This window comes from Gymnoscopelus microlampas, assembly GCF_963454915.1.
Source record: "Gymnoscopelus microlampas genome assembly, chromosome: 4".
NCBI lineage: Eukaryota > Metazoa > Chordata > Actinopteri > Myctophiformes > Myctophidae > Gymnoscopelus > Gymnoscopelus microlampas.
This window is the reverse complement of record NC_139941.1, coordinates 10,255,996-10,276,075: the sequence shown is the minus strand read 5'-3', so window position 1 is coordinate 10,276,075 and position 20,080 is coordinate 10,255,996. Positions and strand designations below refer to the sequence as shown.

General features: G+C 41.8%; 2 protein-coding genes across 2 annotated transcripts; both read left to right on the top strand.

Moving 5' to 3' along the window:
* Window positions 1–2,520: 2,520 nt before the first annotated feature.
* On the top strand, window positions 2,521–8,667 carry LOC311043928 (uncharacterized protein; the record flags this gene model as incomplete). The annotated part of the gene is made up of 4 exons (XM_084055352.1): window positions 2,521–2,670; window positions 3,029–3,143; window positions 7,645–7,958; window positions 8,498–8,667. Exons 1-4 carry the CDS (start codon window positions 2,604–2,606, stop codon window positions 8,665–8,667), a joined length of 666 nt encoding a protein of 221 aa, XP_083911478.1. The 5' UTR covers window positions 2,521–2,603.
* Window positions 8,668–16,894: 8,227 nt separating this feature from the next.
* Window positions 16,895–19,823, top strand: LOC311044469 (uncharacterized protein). The gene is made up of 3 exons (XM_084056078.1): window positions 16,895–17,133; window positions 17,605–17,722; window positions 18,859–19,823. Exons 1-3 carry the CDS (start codon window positions 17,067–17,069, stop codon window positions 19,586–19,588), a joined length of 915 nt encoding a protein of 304 aa, XP_083912204.1. The 5' UTR covers window positions 16,895–17,066; the 3' UTR covers window positions 19,589–19,823.
* Window positions 19,824–20,080: the final 257 nt, after the last annotated feature.

Sequence of the window (20,080 nt, the reverse complement as noted above, 5' to 3'; positions counted from 1 at the left end):
TAGAAAGTACTCATTATGCAGAAGTAATTTCACAAGTTTTCAAATGGGTAAAATGGATAGAAATCTTTTGAAAATAGCAGATCTACAAGCTCACAATGCGTCACATCGCGACGCCTTGTGAGCTTGTAGATCGGCTATTTTCAAATGGCTGAAATGTATATAGGGCTGAAGTAGTTAATGTATGTTTTGTAAAATCTACAAATTAAGTAGTAACTTTTTGAAATAATTGTAGTGGAGTAATAGTACAATATTTGCCTCTGAGATGTAGTGGAGTAGATGTAAAAGTACTGAAAATTGGACAATGATTTATCATCATCACTGCCCAATGCCCACTCCCCATGTGATGTCAGGCATGCACGCAAATACACACACACACACACACACACACACACACACACACACACACACACACACACACACACACACACACACACACACACACACACACACACACACACACACACACACACACACACACACACACACACACACAGGGTTTTTGCACCAAGGATTATCTTAAACCAATTGCATGCTGCCATTTTGAACATTAACCACTCACTTCATCTTCAGTCGAACAGTGAAAATAGCAAATGTACATCCTCATAATGCATTGCAATGCTGCGTGTTGTGAGCTTGTAGATCTGCTTTTTATCACTCTCCCACCCATTATTTTGATAGATGAATTGAACATTTTGTTACTGTTTCCATCTATAATGAACCAGAACAGGAACTAGTATGTTGACAGTGATGTGACAGACGTAGATAGAGGTGTTAGCATGACCTACAAACACTGTGTCCACACCCACACCCACCCACCCACACACACACACACACACACACACACACACACACACACACACACACACACACACACACACACACACACACACACACACACACACACACACACACACACACACACACACACACACACACACACACACACACACACACAACCTGCTCTGACTCATGCATTGTATTCTCTGTAAATAAAGCAATAAAGTAACGTTTTATTGTGTTTTATTTATTTAAAAGACCATTTAAATTGTATATATTTTTTCCTGTATGTGTTTTCACTCAGCTTCATGTGCTCTAGTATTGTCCTGTGCATACTAGTCAATACTAACATTCATATTCTTTGTCCCTCTACAGGTATGTGGTCAATTACAATATGATTTGAACCATATAATCAACACTCTACATTTAAATACAGGACCACCCACCCATAGTACATACAGTAACTGACATTTTGTAAGCTTTCAGTAAATATTAAGCCAATTAAATATCTAGAAATAGACTATATGACAACTAGATGATATTTTAAAATTAGGTTTTTATTCCAATTCATTGAAAAGTCAAAGTATTTTTAAATTTACTGAAAAATTAAAAAAATATGTTATTTTGCAATTACTTTAAATGCACATTATTATTATTACTATTATTATTATTATTATTATTACCCTTATTATATTATAGTTAATTTAAACTTAATACCTTTTGTACATGATACAAATCAATGGCAGGCCTCACCACACTAGCTTTGTCTCTAACCCCTGCAGAAACATTAATGAAGGCACATTCGTAATGACAAACAGTGTATGTGTTCTGCACCGTCTGCATTTTGTACAGTTCCATAAATGAAGCATAGCATTAGTTCATGCAGGACACGGAAGTCTTGCACGCCTCATCTGTAATCGTCTGTCAGTCAGCTGATGTGAACATCAGCTTTCTATTCCCCATTCACAGCGCTGCTGGTCATTACGTCACACATTCATACTCTAATCACAGCTCACGCATTAGCAAAGAGGTTCCTTTAAATACGGCTTCATATTCGCTAGGTCTCTGTTGGTCTTGCTGACTGATTCATTTCTGCTAGCTACCTCCTCCACCCCAGCCTCCACCTTTTGATTAGAGTCTGGCATAGGCTCAAATACTTGTAATTATCATTTATATCTGCTAATTCAAACTAATATGTCAATGTATTGCTTGTTGTTGATATTGTATCCCTATGGGGTTTTGCTTAGCATTCCATGATTTTGCTTAGCAGGCTGCTTCGACAAAAATACAGAGAATATCTCCAAGAGCGGAGTCTTTAACGCTAAGCTTAACTGTATTCCATTTGTAATAAATGGTTAAATCTACTTTGACGTGAGTGTTTCTGACTGAACTAATACACTATCTATTCATTTACATGTAGTGTGTGTGTGTGTGTGTGTGTGTGTGTGTGTGTGTGTGTGTGTGTGTGTGTGTGTGTGTGTGTGTGTGTGTGTGTGTGTGTGTGTGTGTGTGCATGCGTGCGTGCGTGCATGTGTATTGTGAGCGTGTGTGTGTGTGCAGACACGTGCGCGCTTGCGTGCGTGTGCATGTGTGTGCGTGTGTGTGCGTGATTAAGTGAAGAGGAAGGACTTGACTCGTATAAGACCACAGAAACTATGCAAAACTATGGCAGTCACAATGTAAAGAGGAAATGCATCGATCTTCTGTGTCAGTATATTTTCTTTGGTCACAAAACACATTTAGTGTGAGCTGCTCAGCCTGTGTTGGTACTGGTCTAGACTGGTGGGTACTGGTTTCTACAGTAGTGATCCTACATCCATACAGAGATGAAGGTCAGTCTGGTGCCGTCCACCATCCTCATCCTCGCAACATGCCTGGACTTTGTCTCTATGAGTAAGTTTTACTCTAATGTGTTTTGGACACACACACACGCACACTACACACTACATTTCTCACTACAGCCAGCTTGTTTTCAACTACTACTGTGAAATCTGAGGCATATTAATCACTTTCAACCTGGTAACACTATTTTTCCAAAATACAAATGTTCAAAATGCATTGCCAAACAGCAGATCTAAAAGCCCACAATGCATCACAAGGTGAAGCATTGTGAGCTATAGCAGATCTGCTACAGAATTTTCACTGTGCAACGCTATCACGTCACAAGATCTTAAAAAGGGCTTAAGTGGTGATACATTCTCTCTCTTTCTTTCTCTCTCTCTCTCTCTCTCTCTCTCTCTGACCCATGCAGCTCATGGACCGGTGGTTAGCTGTTGTGACCAGTGGTCCTCCACCAGGGTCCATGCTGACCGAATACAAGGCTACTACGTCCAGAGTTCAGGACCATGTCCCGTCCGTGCCATAGTGTACGTGTTCCCTGCAACTCAGGCCTGTACAACCTGGTATTTGCACACACCCCTGTTTTACTGTTCCACTGTTTTTATAGATTTCTTTCCCCCATAGTCTCAGCCTTTTTGTCTCCGCCAGGCCGAAAGGCATGGCAAGAGAGTATGTTTTGCCCCCTGTCCGTCCGTGTGTCCGTGTGTCCGTCCGTCATTCTGTCTGTGGACAGCTAATCTCCGGCACCGTTGGCTTGCTCGCAGTGAAACTGTGCACACACACTCCCTGGATGCCACAGCAGAACCTCTGCCCCACATGGGCCTTTTTTAGCGCCACCAGGAGGCTGATTTGTGCAAAACATTTTTTGACAGTACTCCTACAGATTTTGTCCAAAAATCTCGCAAATCGGTACACAGTATCTCTATAGTCATTAAACGAAACGGGTCTTTCAGATTTTTCATATTACATCCTGATTGGCTAAAAATGGCTTCCAAAGTTTGTAGGAGTGCTCCGTTTTGAACAAAATGCCTCAAATCATAAACACAGCATGCAATTTCCTCGAAATTTTGCACGGATATTTCCAAGAAATGCCACTTGAAAATGTTCAAATCAGCCTCATGGTGGCGCTATAACAGGCCGATTCGTGTTTTTACCTATAATTGCACCGATCTGTGTAAAACTTTGTAAGCGCACTCCCTAGAGGTCAAGGAAAAACCTTTGCCCTGCATTTTCACATCTGCCTTTTATAGCGCCACCAGGAGGCCGACTTATATAAAACTTTTTTTTTTATATTACTCCTTCCGATTTTATCCAAATTTCACGCAAATCGGTACACATGATCTCTATAGTCATGTGATCAAGATGGATGTGTTTGATTTTTCATATTCCATCCTGATTGACTAAGATTGACATCTAAAGTTTGCAGTAGTGGCTTGTTTTGAACAAAATGCCGCAAATCATGAACGCAGCGTCCGATTGTGGTCAAACTGCACGCACATTCACACTATGTTGAGGAGCAAATGTCACCCTTTTCACATTGGCCTATTATAGCGCCACCAGGAGGCCACAATAACCTATACCTGACCTGGCGGAGACCTGTGCTCCGAGGAGCACTTTTTCTAGTTTTGGTGTGTTTTTTTCTGAAATTGATTTTATTTTGTTTTTGTTTGTTTATTTTGTATTATTATTACTCTCCGCCAGGAGAGTATTGTTTTCACTTTCTAAATATGACACACCGATTGGTCAAGCCTCACGTGACACGTGACAATACGGTGAAATACTGTGATCTGATTGGCTAGTGACGCATAGTGGTCTATAAATACATGGCGTCATTTTGAAAGTGTCCGTGCCACTTTCAAAATGAGGTAAGACAGGAACCATCACGAAATGGCTGAGAAATGGTGGATACTGTAACAATTAGATAGGACTAGACCATACCCGGTCGACGCATCCGTGGGGGGATATGCGCACATGATCTGGCAACCCGGGAGGAAGTTCGTCCCATAGCTGGGCAGCCCCAGCTATGGGACGACATTCTTTGACACAAAAGCGCTAATAAGAAGCCGAGATTTGATGAAATTGAAAAACGGGCTTCACAGTTAAGTTCAGATGGTAATGGTCAATGGCTGTGTGCAAAATCAGAGCAATTGGTCCAGCCACTGAGGAGAACCGGGTAGCTTCACCTACCACTACAAACAAACGGACAGAGGTTACTAGAATTATAGTAGGATAGGATAGTAGGATACATAATTGGACAGATAGGACAGATAGGACACTTATATAGACAGGAGGGATATGACACTTACACAGACAGGAGGGATAGGACACTTATACAGACAGGAGGGATAGGACACTTATACAGACAGGACGGATAGGACACTTATACAGACAGGACGGATAGAACACTTACACAGACAGGACGAATAGGACACTTACATAGACAGGACGGATAGGACACTTATACAGACAGGAGGGATAGGACACTTACACAGACAGGACGGAAGAGGACACTTACACAGACAGGACGGATAGGACACTTACATAGACAGGACGGATAGCGGCCTATAAATACATGTGTCACTTTGAAAGAGTCATAAGCCAGATTCCAATACCGAAAATCCGGCCACTCGCTCACTCCCACTCGGTCCATACGGTGACCGAGTGGGAGACACGTGACAATACTGTGAAATACTGTGATCTGATTGGCTACACAGACAGGAGGGATAGGACACTTATACAGACAGGACGGATAGGACACTTATACAAATAGAACATTCCCAACATTCCCAACACAAGTCTTCTGGCGGAGAGTTGTGCTCCGAGGAGCACATTTTCTAGTTATTATTATTATTGTTATTGATATTATTATTATATTATATATATATATATGTGCATGATACAAATCAATAGCAGGCCTCACTACACCAGCTTTGTCTCTAACCCCTGCAGAAACATTAATGAAGGCACATTTGTAATGACAAACAGTGTATGTGTTCTGCACTGTCTGCATTTTGTACAGTTCCATAAATGAAGCATAACGTTAGTTCATGCAGGACACTGAAGTCTTGCACGCCTCATCTGTAATCATCTGTCAGTCAGCTGATGTGAACATCAGCTTTCTATTCCCCATTCACAGCGCTGCTGGTCATTACGTCACACATTCATACTCTAATCACAGCTCACGCATTAGCATGTCACATTGAGAGAGAGGCTGATACACAGCTAAAGGACACACACATCCCACACCTAGGCTGGGTGATGGATCAAAAGAAGTTAAACAATATATAAAAATCACACCCTGTGTGAAGGTAGCGGCGCCTTTCAATACATTATGTCATCGATATGTGTTTATAATGAGTTTATAGCCATGTGTCATGTGAAGCTTGACCAATCACTTCGTTGACGGGTCTGACCAATCAGAGCGTTGATGGGTCTGACCAATCAGAACGTTGACGGTGAACACGGACAAAGTCAGGTATAGAGCAGGAACCTCAACGGGCCTGACCAATCAGAACGTTGACGGACCTGACCAATCAGAACCTTGGCGGGCCTGACCAATCAGAACGTTGACAGACCTGACCAATCAGAACGTTGATGGAAAAGCCAGGTATAGAGCAGGACCGCTCTATACTATGTATAGAGCGGCGCCAGCGCCGCTAAAAAATAGTACCTTCCCTGCTGGGACTGTTTCCTAGATATTAAACCATTCTCTCATAACGGATGACGGGATCCCCGAGCTCAGACTTTCTATTACTACAAGCGAAGTCATAGGGTCAATGACATTGTTTGTATCCTCGGGGATAACATCACTCTTTGAGATCATTTTTGGGTCAATGACTGCGTTTTTCGGCTGCCGAATGAAAGGACTCTTGGACACTAGATCTCCTTTGTCAAACCATTCTCGCATAACGGATGAAAGGATCCCCAAACTCAGACTTTCTATTACTTCACCCTTCGTCTGTTCATCATTCAAAGATTGTATTTGAACATTACGTTCTTGTATCTTTCTCTTTATTAGCACTATTCATGACATCATAGTGATGTCATGAATAGTGACCAATCAGAACGTTGACGGACCTGACCAATCAGAACGTTGACGGACCTGACCAATCAGAACCTTGGCGAGCCTGACCAATCAGAACGTTGACGCAAAAGCCAGGTATAGAGGGCTAATATATATTTGAACTTATAGGACATCATTATTTCTGTGATATCCTTTGAAATTATAGGGTCAATGAAATTGCTTGTTTCCTCTGGGATAACATCACTCTTTGACCTAATTTTTGGGTCGATGACTACGTTTTTCGGCTGCTGAAAGAAAGGACTCTTGGACACTAGATCTCCTTTGTCAAACCATTCTCGCATAACGGATGACTGGATCCCCGAACTCAGACTTTCTATACATTCACCCTTCGTCTGTTCATCATTCAAAGATTGTATTTGAACATTACGTTCTTGTATCTTTCTCTTTCTATTCGTCATATTGGGAAGAATCTTGGACAGATAAAGTTAAATTGAGGATCTAACTTTAAATAACTTACCTAGAAGGAGACTTTAGCCAAATGAATAATAAAATGAAATTATTAAATATTTCTAGATATTACTCATTGTTTATTTAGTCATTGTTTATATAGACATCTAATTCTATATTCATGACATCATAGTGATGTCATGAATAGTAACATAGTGATGTCATGAATAGTGACCAATCAGAACGTTGGCGCACCTGACCAATCAGAACGTTGGCGAGCCTGACCAATCAGAACGTTGACGCAAAAGCCAGGCATAGAGGGCTAATATCCGCTCTATACCTAAAGGTATAGAGCGGCTAGCGCCGCTAAAAATAAAAAAATCTGCACATTGCTCCCAAATGCTTAAAGTTTACTTCAGTAACGTTTCGAGCCCCCAGGTTTGAGGAAGAGCCTGGAGCCTTTTATTCTTAAATACTAGAACAAGGCAGAATTCCATTAAAAAAATCACCTCATTTATTTGATAGGACACATTTGACCTTACTGAATTCCATTGCAGGTTCAACACCTCGTCAGGGAAGAGGATCTGCTCCGACCCAAACAACGCGTGGGCCAAAAGCACCATGAAGAAGGTGGACGCGAGGAACCGACCCAATGCTGGGGGGCTGTCAACATCTGCACCACCTAATACCATAAACACTGGGGGGCTGATAACATCTGCACCACCTAAGACCACCAATGCTGGGGGGCTAGCAACATCTGCACCACCTAATACCATCAATGCTGGGGGGCTAGCAACATCTGCACCACCTAAGACCATCAACGCTTTGGGGCTAGCAACATCTGCACCACCTAAGACCACCAATGCTGGGAGTCTGATAATAATAATAATAATGAATTGCATTTTTATGGCACTTTTCTAAGTACTCAAACTATTAGCCTGGGAAGCAAAGCTTTTCGGGTCTATGATCCGGTCGGGAGCGGAAGTAGCACTACGTCACCATGCGCGTCATCCGCGTCATCAGGTGACCGGATCGCACAATCCGGAAAGACGTCACCCCAAAATAGGTCCGTCCTAATAAAATCCTTGATGCGTCGTAGTTTAGCTTATTTTATTTTTTTTTAAGATAAATGTGAGTGTATTTTCCGGAAACTATTTAGCGTCTGTATTATCCCACGGGGAAATTCTATTCCATTTAAATAGGGATTGGGGATCGCGACAATCCGGAAAGACGATTATTATTATTTATTTTTTTCAGTAGGCGTGGCCTAGACCGCATCACACGGGTCTTTAGTAACGCATACCAGGCTTTCCTCCGAGGTGGAAAGACTGGTGACGCGAGGTTAACTCAAACTTACTCAAAGCACTTCAACACCAGCGTCCTCACTTTTAACTCATTAATGGTGGTAAGCTAGTGCCGACCGATTCATTGGAGGCAATGTAGGGTTCAGTGTCTTGCCCAAGGACACTTCGAGATGTGGACAGGAGGTGCCGGAATTCGAACCACCGACCCATGGATCCCTGGATTACCTGCACTACCTCCTGAGCCACAGCCGCTCTGATAACATCTGCACCACCTAAGACCATCAATGCTGGGGGGCTGGGAACACCTGCACCACCTAGGACCATCAATGCTGGGGGACCGGCGGGCCTCCCAACAACTGCTGCAGCTAAGAACATCAATGCTGGGGGGTCAGCAACACGCATGAGAATATGCAGAGAGTGGGAAAACAGAATGGAAGAAGGGGGTTCAGGGGAAGTGATAGAAAAGGTGTTTGGGGTAAAGGGGAGGATGGCAATAGGATCAGGGTAAAAGATGAGGGGAGAGTGAACAATATTTTTAGGACAGCTCAAGCGAAGCGAGCTGTCCTCTATGGAGAGAGATGAAAGGCGTCTGAGGTATGTGGGATGTAACCTCTGCAGGCTTATAAAGAGAGGAGGTGGCTTAGGCGAAAAAGGGGCGTAACGGGGCGTGATTTGGTCAGGGACTCTCTGTTTGTGGGAAAAAGTGGGCCGGCTTGCTAAAAAAGGGTCTGGTTGCCACCGATTGGTTGCTGCAACTTGGATTCATGCAGGGAGACGCCCCCTCTTTGCTCCAAACACCGATTGGTTGCTGCAACTTGGATTCATGCAGGGAGACGCCCCCTCTTTGCTCCGAAAAATTTGGAACGGCTGCCTGTTGTCACAGGCACTCAGGCACTGCAGAGAAGTAGACACAGTGGTGGAAAAAGTACTCAAATTCTTTACTTAAGTAAAAGTACCAATACTGCAATATAAAAATACTCCGTTACAAGTAAAAGTCCAGAATTAAAAATGTACTTGAGTAAAAGTACAAAAGTATTGGCATCAAAATGTACTTAAAGTACCAAAAGTAAAAGTACTAAATATTTGAAAATAGCCGATCTACAAATATTTGAAAATAGCCGATCTACAAGCTCACAAGGCGTCGCGATGCGACGCGTTGTGAGCTTGTAGATCTGCTATTTTCAAATAGCCTATAGGTATGAAATAGGGCTAAAGTGGTTAATGTATATTTCATTATATCATAGTTTATATCTGAAAAGTAACTAGTAACTAAAGTTTTCAACTAAATGTAGAGTAAAAGTGCAATATTTGCCTCTGAGATGTAGTGGAGTAGAAGTAAAAGTATTGTAAATTGGAAATACTCAAGTAAAGTACAAATACCTCAAAACTGTACTCAAGTACAGTACTTTAGTAAATGTACTTAGTTACTTTCCACCACTGAGTAGACATGTAGACTATAGACTATGGAGGCATCAGAATTTTGTATTAAATTATAGAATGCACCAAAACATTAATAAGTGTTGACTTGAATCTATTTAAGCCACAATAAAGCCCCGCTTTTATTTTTGATTTTTATTTGGGGTTTATTTAGCATAGTTTTAGATGATTTTCTGTGCACATTTCTTCATTTAAGCATCGCGAGCTGCGAACGGCCTTTTTGCATGTAGTTGAAGCGCAAGGGGCGGCGGGGGGGAGAGAGTCGCAGATAGACAGCTGGAGAGTTGAATAACCTCCTCTTCAAATAACCAGATTTATTTACCAAAGTAGCCTATGTAGGCGACCTACATGTTTATGTTTTAGCTTAGACACGGGTAGCCTACAATAGTTGGTAGATGATTGGTAAATTATTAACCATGACAACGACTCAAAGACTTTTATTTTGTACTTTCTTGAACCACAAGCATATCGTTGCACCAGTAGGCTACATGAGAGAGAAAAAGGGGGGGGGGGACCACTTGATACACAAAAACAAAGCTGGCAATGTATTGCTAATATCCAGGGATGCTTTGTTAGGCTACAGAGTGCAAAGCACTACATTTAGCCAGTGAGAATTGCAGTGTACATAAAGTGCGCTCGGAAAGGTTTATTTTAGGAGCGCTTTGTGATGCACCGTGCAGTCAAATCCGCGGTGTCAATAAATTCCACTGCCCGCTCTTTGATGAGTCCTCCATCCTCCATGAATCGAATACAAACTGCAACTAGTTCCCGTTTGGAAAGCGGGAAATCTTTATACGCGAGTAGGCCTATTGCAAAATATTGTCCAATGTCCACTGAGTTCAGCCTTTATTTTACCAAGCAGGACTGATGCTGCAGCCTGAAGCAGCTTGCCCTGAAAGTGGTTTAGGCGACCGTTCGTTTAGGCGTCCTCGCGTCGCTGAGTTTGCTCTGGACAAACTTTTTTTTTTACGCTGGTGCCATTGCTGCCTCTCTGCTGTCTCAAGAATCAAACATGAAGAGAACGAGGCCACTCAGGCCAGGACATGTGTGTGGTGTTTATATTGTGCGCTTATGTCAATAAACCGGTTCTGTGAATGAGGGACACAGACAGACACATTTCACACTCGAGTGTGAAATGGGATTCTGAGAATACACATTGGCTCAATTGCTCAAAAGACCCAACATCCTCCAGACACGCAGGACGTAGAGAGAGAATGGATGTGTATTACGTTATTTGTCAGCCTTAAGTATAGGGGCGATATTCATAGTAAATACACAAAAAGCTGTCTGGCGGAGTTAAGGCACAGTGGCCCTCATTTATCAACGCGGTGTAGCCCGAATAATGAACGTACGGCGATATCACCGCACCTTTCGGCATTTATCAATATATCCTGACGTGGGCTTCATCCTACTTTACGCTGAGATCTCACGTCTGGTCGAGACCAATTGTTGACGTTGGCTGCGCCCGTTTATTCCATTCTAGACCTGCGGAGCAGACGGTCTGACAGGCATCTGGACACATATATCCACTCCAAAATGTATATCTACACTAATAAATAATCCCTGTGAAAATATAACATTTTATAAAGTAATTTAAACAAACTGCTTTAACAGTCATTCGGTTAGGCTTGCAGATCTGCATGGCTGCGTTGGCTATTTGAAAATAGCAGATCTACAAGCTCACAACAGGTCCCATCACTACGCGTTGTGAGCTTGTAGATCTGCTATTTTCAGCGCAGCAGCGATTCTGCGAGATAATTTTCGGGAGCCCCGAGTCCCCGACATTCTTTTCATGGACAGTGAGGTCCAGAGAGAGAGAGAGAGAGAGAGAGAGAGAGAGAGAGAGAGATAACCACGATAACGCAATGGTGATTATGAACCACGTACCCAAACCCGTTAAAGGCTGCTTTTCCCAAGCTGAACTATACTATTGTTCAATGAAAAGCATTGTAATCCGATTAGTGGCCATTTTTTCATAATGTATTCGAGTGCAATACACCTACCAACCGATAGGGTCACTCTGTTAAAAGCATATGGCCACCGATCAGATTAAAATGCTTTTTATTGAACAATACGGATGATACAGGTACTTTTGAGAGCCCATATATACATGTAACCTCCGTCGCCATGGGATAAGCACTTTATCTTTGAAATATGAACGTTTATGTAGATGTACGGGTCATAAATGGAGAAAGTGCAAACACTAGGTTGAAGTTCATCCATGACGGTCGTGACAGTCGACCGTCGTGTATCCGTGGCTATTACTCCCTCTAACATTTCCCATGTTTTTAGCAGTGGTGGAAAAAGTACTCAAATTCTTTACTTAAGTAAAAGTACCAATACTGCAATATAGAAATACTCTTGTTACAAGTAAAAGTCCAGAATTCAAAATTTACTTGAGTAAAAGTACAAAAGTATTGGCATCAAAATGCACTTAAAGTACCAAAAGTAAAAGTACTAAATATTTGAAAATAGCAGATCTTCAAGCTCACAACGGGTCGCGATGCGACGCGTTGTGAGCTTGTAGACCGGCTAGGTATAAAATAGGGTTAAAGTGGTTAATGTATGTTTCATTATATCATAATTTATATCTGAAAAGTAACTAGTAACTAAAGTTTTCAAATACATGTAGTGGAGTAAAAGTACAATAGTTGCCTCTGAGATGTAGTGGAGTAGTAGTAAAAGTATTGGAAATTGGAAATACTCAAGTAAAGTACAGATACCTCAAAATTGTACTTATAAGTACAGTACTTGAGTAAATGTACTTAGTTACTTTCCACCACTGGTTTTTAGTGTATTGAAATAATGTCATGCATATTTGTCCAGTGCATAGCCTACTGCAGGCCTTGTTGACTAGATTTAGAATAGATTTTTAAACTCTTGCTCCTGAAATGATCGATTATTTTTTAAGGGGAAACGCCATCATTTAACATGCAAGTCAATGGGTGAGAAGGACATTGCCAGGCACAAGTGTAGGTAATTAATGTATTTGTGCAAGATGACCCTGCTACTGTATATAAAATGTGTATATTACTCGTTCATCATGGTTGATGTTCAAATAGCTCAATCCAAAATATAATGCTGTAGGCCTAAGTGTTAGGCTGTATTTACGCACCTGCTTAATTGTAATTAATGCTTAAATATAGTTATGACCGGTATTTTTTATCAGATGTCTGATACATTTGATTCATTCCGGACATTGGGACCAGCAGGTTACAATCCTATATCGTAACCCCTGGTATTGACCACATTGCTTAGCAGAGTTCAGTGATGCAAATGCATGTCAAGTTGATCAACAGATTGTATTATTCTCCAATGCAATAACAGTACTGAAATGAAGGCTATAAGGGCAATAATGGGAGCCCTTTCTTTTTTAAAGTAACTTCAAAGTTACTTTTCACAGTAACGCATTACTTTTTGGTGTAAGTAACTAGTAAAGTAACTGAGTTACTTTTACATGACAAGTAACTAGTAATGGTAACTAGTCACTGGTTTTCAGTAACTAGCACACCACTAGCACAACACTACAACGGTGTCTAACCGAGAGTTATACTTCTCCAGTACAACGGTGTCTAACCGAGAGTTATACTTCTCCAGTACAACGGTGTCTAACCGAGAGTTATACTTCTCCAGTACAACGGTGTCTAACCGAGAGTTATACTTCTCCAGTACAACGGTGTCTAACCGAGAGTTATACTTCTCCAGTACAACGGTGTCTAACTGAGAGTCCATGCAGATCACAGTTGACAAATATTATATATTATCGGAGCTATTATTAATGTTATCGGTTTTATCGTGATGACGTCATAATTCCTGATATCGAACCGATAATTATCGGGCCGATACTTATCGTGCACTAATAATTTTATCGCAAATTATTGTCTCCGCCAGGCCGAAGGCATGGCGAGAGAGTATGTTTTACCCCCTGTCCGTCCGTGTGTCTGTGTGTGTGTGTGTGTCCGTGTGTCTGTGAACAGCTAATCTCTGGCACCGTTGGCTTGATCGCAGTGAAACTGTGCACACACACTCCCTGGATGCCAGAGCAGAACCTCTGCCCCAAATTTTTCACATGGGCCTTTTATAGCGCCACCAGGAGGCTGATTTGTGCAAAAGACATTTTTGGACAGTACTCCTACAGATTTTATCCAAACATCACGCAAATCGGTGCACAGTATCTCTATAGTCATGTGATCAACACAGATCTGCCTGATTTTCCATATTCCATCCTGATTGGCTAAGGTTGGCTTCCAAAGTTTGCAGGATTGGTCCATTTTGAACTAAATGCCTCAAATCATGAACGCAGCTTGTGATTTATGTGAAATTTAACACGCATGTTCCCACTAGGCCGAGGAAGAAATGCCATTTGAAAATGTTCAAATCAGCCTCATGGTGGCGCTATAAAAGGCAGATTTGTGTTTTTAACTATCTGCACCGATCTGCGTGAAACTTTGCACACATACTCCCTAGAGGCCAAGGAAAAATATCTGCCCTGCATTTTTCACATTAGCCTTTTATAGCGCCACCAGGAGGCCGACTTATGTAAAACTTTTTTTTTTTTAGATTAAGCCTTCACATTTTTTCCAAATTTCACGCAAATCGGTACACATGATCTCTATAGTCATGTGATCAAGATGCATCTGTTTGATATTTCATATTCCATCGTGATTGGCTAACATTGACATCTAAAGTTTGCAGGAGTGGCCCGCTTTGAACAAAATGCCGCAAATCATGAACACAGCGTCCAATTGTGGTGGAACTTTGCACGCACATTTGCACTACGTTGAAGAACAAACGCCACCCTTTTAACATTGCCCTATTATAGCGCCACCAGGAGGCAGATGTTTCTTTTTTATATTACTTTTAATTTTGTCCAAACATGCAAATCAGTACACATGATCTCTATAGTCAAGTGATCAAGATGGATCTGTCAAATTTTTTATATTCCATCCTGATTGGCGAATTCCGAAAATTGCTGGCCCACAATAACCTACCTGACCTGGCGGAGACCTGTGCTCCGAGGAGCACTTTTTCTGGTTTTTATATTTTTCTCTGTTGTTGGTGACAACTCTAGTGCGACGCCACGACGGCACGACGGTGTCATGAATGCGTCCTTTCACAATATTGTGCGTCAGCGACGCAGGACGCAGGCCTATGAGCATCTCTGCTCAGTGCGGCTGCAGAGTTCATGTGCAACATCGCATGGCTGTGGCTTTACAGTTTTCCTTCGCCGTGTCTGTAGGTCACCCCCAGGGACCCCCAAGGGTCTCCAGGGACCCCTAAGGGGGGGGGACGACCGCGGACCTCCTTTTTTTTTTTTTTTTTTTTTTTTCATCCCATGCTTTTGTACCCCCAAAACTATTTTCTTTTTTTTGGGGGGGGGGGGGGTCCTGCGCTGTCCATCATGACATCTATGTCATTCTTTCTTGTTTCAGCTCGATCATGAACCTTGTGTTCCAATGGATCAATGTAGTTATTTAGTCACACTTTCAACTTGGTGTTAAATATAACTGTTAGGAACTCTTAAGGTTCTAGGGGTAGAGAGAATATGTAACATAATGTAATGAAATAAAATAAGTGGGTACATATAGGGTGTTTAACATGTGGCGTATAATAAATAAAGGGAGAACAAATAATGGATGCAATGTGTAAGAGTACGGTGTTGTGCAAAGAGCATTAACAATGTTTACAAAAGATACCTGATTAATACATTGTATTATGTTTCCTACTGTATCTGAATTTTACATTAATTACCCATCATACCTGATTAATACAATGTATTATGTTTCTTACTGTATCTGAATGTTACATTAATCACTCATCAAACCATTGAGACACCTTTGTGTTCTTAGAAGAGACAAAGTGACTGGATGTACCCTGACATCCTTAACATGTCTGCTTATTATACGCGACTTTGAGCATGTTTTTCTGTAAAGTTGCTTGTAAATATTGCTAGTTGAGGGTTGCATTTTTTCGTGCTTGTGTCTAAAGTGAAGCTGTTTATTTGGGCTTGTTTCCAAAGTGTAGCTGTTTATTTGGGCTTGTTTCTAAGGTGTAGCTGTTTATTTGGGCTAGTTGTTTCTAAAGTGTAGTTGCTTATTTTTACTTATTGCTTCCTGATGTTGTTTAAACCAGTGGTTCTCGAACAATTTCATGTCAAGCAAGGACCCCCAAATTAATATGAATTTGCCCACGGACCCCCATAAACATGTTTTGTTCCAGGGACCCCCATACCAGATTTGCGTTGTTAAAATGTTTCAATAAATAACCCAAATTTTTACCTTTTTTTTTCAAGATTATTTTGAAAATAGCAGATTTACAAGCTCACAACGCGTCGTATCGTGACACGTTGTGATCATGTGGATCGGCTATTTTCAAATAGCCGCTGCATATAAGTTTAAAGTGCTCATGTGGCCTACGTATAGTCGCTTCTATTGGGCTTGTTTTCATAGACCTGGTTGCTTATTTCTCTCACACAATCTGGCAACACTGCCTGACATTGAGGTCAGGTTATCTTCCACAAGCTGCTCACATTAAAGCTGAGAAAAACATTTCTACAGTGACCAACTGTTGACGATTAATTATAATCATTTTAAGCTTAAACATGGGACATTTTCTGGACTTTTAAAAACCTTATAAAAAAACTCCAACTTGTAGTCCTTCTGCCGTGAAATATGATTGTGAAGCATGAATGTACAATACGTCTTATTTAGTCAAAGAACCTGAGATACACCTCTGTCAGTGTGTCTGTCTGTTTTCTGCACAACCTTCCACCTTCTACACACACAGTTTCCTCCCCACAGTGTGGCACATTGTGTGTGTGTGTGGGTGCGTGTGTGTTTGTGTTTGTGTGCATGCATGTGTGCATATGTATTGTGCGCGTGTGTGTGTGTGTGTGTGTGTGTGTGTGTGTGTGTGTGTGTGTGTGTGTGTGTGTGTGTGCGCGCGCGCGCGCGCCTATGTGTATGTGTGTGTGTGTGCGTGCGTGTGTGTGATTGAGTGAAGAGGAAGGACCTGACTCGTATAAGACCACAGAGCAAAACGTTGACAGTCACAATGTAAAGAGAAACTGCAGCGACCGTCTCATAACTAGAACCATTACATCTTCTGTGTCAGTATTTGTTTTGGTCACAAACAATTTCGTTTTAATTTAGTGTGAGCTGCTCAGCCTGTGTTGGTGCTGGTCAAGACTGGTGGTTACTGGTTACTTTCTACAGCAGTGATCCTACATCCATACAGAGATGAAGGTCAGCCTGGTGTCGGCCACCATCCTCATCCTCGCAACATGCCTGGACTCCGTCTCTACAAGTGAGTTTTAATACTAATGTGTTTTGTACACACACTACACACTCCAGCCAGCTTGTTTCAAGTACCGGTACTGTGAAATCTGAGGCAAATTAATCACTTTCAACCTGGCAACACTATTTTCCAAAATACAAATGTTCAAAATGTTGCATTGCCAAACAGCAGATCTAAAAGCCCACAACGCATCACAAGGTGACGTGTTGTGAGCTATAGCAGATCTTCTATTTTCACTGTGCAACGCCATCATGTCACAAGATCTTAAAAAGGGTTTAAGTCGTTATACATATCTCTCTCTCTCTCTCTCTCTCTCTCTCTCTCTCTCTCTCTCTCTCTCTCTCTCTCTCTCTCTCTCTCTCTCTCTCTCTCTCTCTCTCTCTCTCTCTCTCTCTCTCTCTCTCTCTCTCTCTCTCTCTCTCTCTCTCTCTCTCTCTCTCTCTCTCTCTCTCTCTCTCTCTCTCTCTCTGACCCATGCAGCTCATGGACCGGTGGTCAGTAACTGTTGTCTCCAGTGGTCCTCCACCAAGGTCCATGCTGACCGAATACAAGGCTACTACGTCCAGCGTTCAGGACCATGTGCCGCCCGTGCCATAGTGTAAGTGTTCTCTGCAACTCAGGCCTGTACAACCTGATATTTGCAAACACCCCTGTTTCACTGTTTTTATTGATTCCATTATTATTATTATTATTATTATTATTATTATTATTCCATTATTATTATTATTATTATTATTATTATTATTATTATTATTATTATTATTACACTTATCATCAATCGCAGGCCTTGTGGTTTTCAAATTAAACCCTAACTTAAACCACACTAGCTTTGTCTAACCCTAACCCCTGCAGAAACATTAATGAAGGCACATTTGTAATGAAACCGTGCATGTGTTCTGCACTGTCTGCATTTTGTACAGTTCCATAACTAATGCACTATTCATTTACAGGTAGTTTGCTTATTCCATATAGGAGATACTGTACAATATACAAAACATATAACATACAAACACAACACACTTTAGCCATATGCACTCCAGATAAATGACATGTATGCCTTGCTTTAAAAAAAAATGTAATTATAAAAGATCAATATTATTTTCCCAATTTTGTTTATATTTTTTCATGAAGCGGTTAGGGTTTTGTTTACATTATACATGACTTTATTCATCACAATAAAAAATGAACCCTTTAGATGTCCGTTTTCATCATACTGTACCATAAACTCCCTTTTTTGAAAAATACTCAGATTGAACAAAAACGTTACATGGGATTTGTCAACGACAATATTTACCATAGACTTCTACGGTACAAATCTAGTAGTTAACAAACCCAACGTAACAAAAGCATCTCACACAGTCAAATGCAGTGGATATAGATGGATGTAACTCATAAATCCCGAACTTCATTGAAAATCACACTTTCCTCCCCAATTTCATGGCTAGGGAACAATCACATTGAGAGAGAAGCTGATAAACAGCTAAAACACACACACATCCCAGACCTAGGCTGGGTGCTGCTGGATCAAAAGAAGTTAAACAGTATACAAGAATAAAAAATCTGCACATTGCTGTTCCCAAATGCAAGTTACTTTAGTCACGTTTCGAGCCACCAGGTCTGAGCATGGAGCCTTTTCATTCTTATTTACTAGGGAACAATCACAGCCAAAATTCCATAAAAAATCACCTCATTCATTTGATGGGACTCATTTTACCTTACTGAATTCCATTGCAGGTTCAACACCTCGTCAGGGAAGAGGATCTGCTCCGACCCAAACAACGCGTGGGCCAAAAGCACCATGAAGAAGGTGGACGCGAGGAACCGACCCAATGCTGGGGGGCTGCTAACAACTGCTGCACCTAAGACCACCAATGCTGGGGGGCTGCCAACAACTGCACCACCACCTAAGACCACCAATGCTGGCGGCCTGCCAACAACTGCACCACCTAAGACCACCAATGCTGGCGGCCTGCCAACAACTGCACCACCTAAGACCACCAATGCTGGGGGGCTGGCAACATCAGCACCACCTAAGACCACCAATGCTGGGGGGCTGGCAACATCAGCACCACCTAAGACCACCAATGCTGGGGGGCTGGGGACATCTGCACCACCTAAGACCACCAATGCTGGGGGGCTGGAAACATCTGCACCACCTAAGACCACCAATGCTGGGGGGGTAGGAACATCTGCACCACCTGGTACCATCAATGCTGGGGGGCTGCCAACAACTGCTGCACCTAAGACCAATGCTGGGGGGTTAGGAACATCCGCACCCCCTAACACCATCAATGCTGGGGGGCTGGGAACATCTGGACCACCTAAGACCCTCAATGCTGGGGGGTCAGCAACATGCATGAGAATGTGCAGAGAGTGGGAAGACAGAATGGAAGAAGGGGGTTCAGGGGAGATGTTAGAAAAGGTGTTTGGGGTAAAGGGGAGGATGGCAGAAGGATCAGGGTAAAAGATGAGGGGAGAGTGAATAATATGTTTTTTCAGCTCATGAACCTTGTGTTCCAATGGATCAATGTAGTTATTTAGTCACACTTTCAACTTGGTGTTAAATATAACTGTTAGGAAACCTTAAGGTTCTAGGGGTAGAGAGAGTATGTAACATAATGTATAGTGAAATACAATGACTGGGTATATGGGTGTTGAACATGTGGCGTATAATCAATAAAGCGGGCACAAATAATGGATTCAATGTGTAAGAGTACTGTTTTGTGCAAAGAGCATTAACAATGTTTACAAAAGGTCACAAAGACAAAGCTACAACCAATGGACAAAAAAAACACAGGCAGCTATAAAACAAGAGTGAGACAGAGTGACTGACACCATACCATAGGTGTCCAAATAGAAAAGCCTGCGTGTGGTTTGACCATGCATGATTGTTTACATATATATAATGCTTATGGCAGACCATTTTAAATGTCTAAACATAACCATACTAACAAGG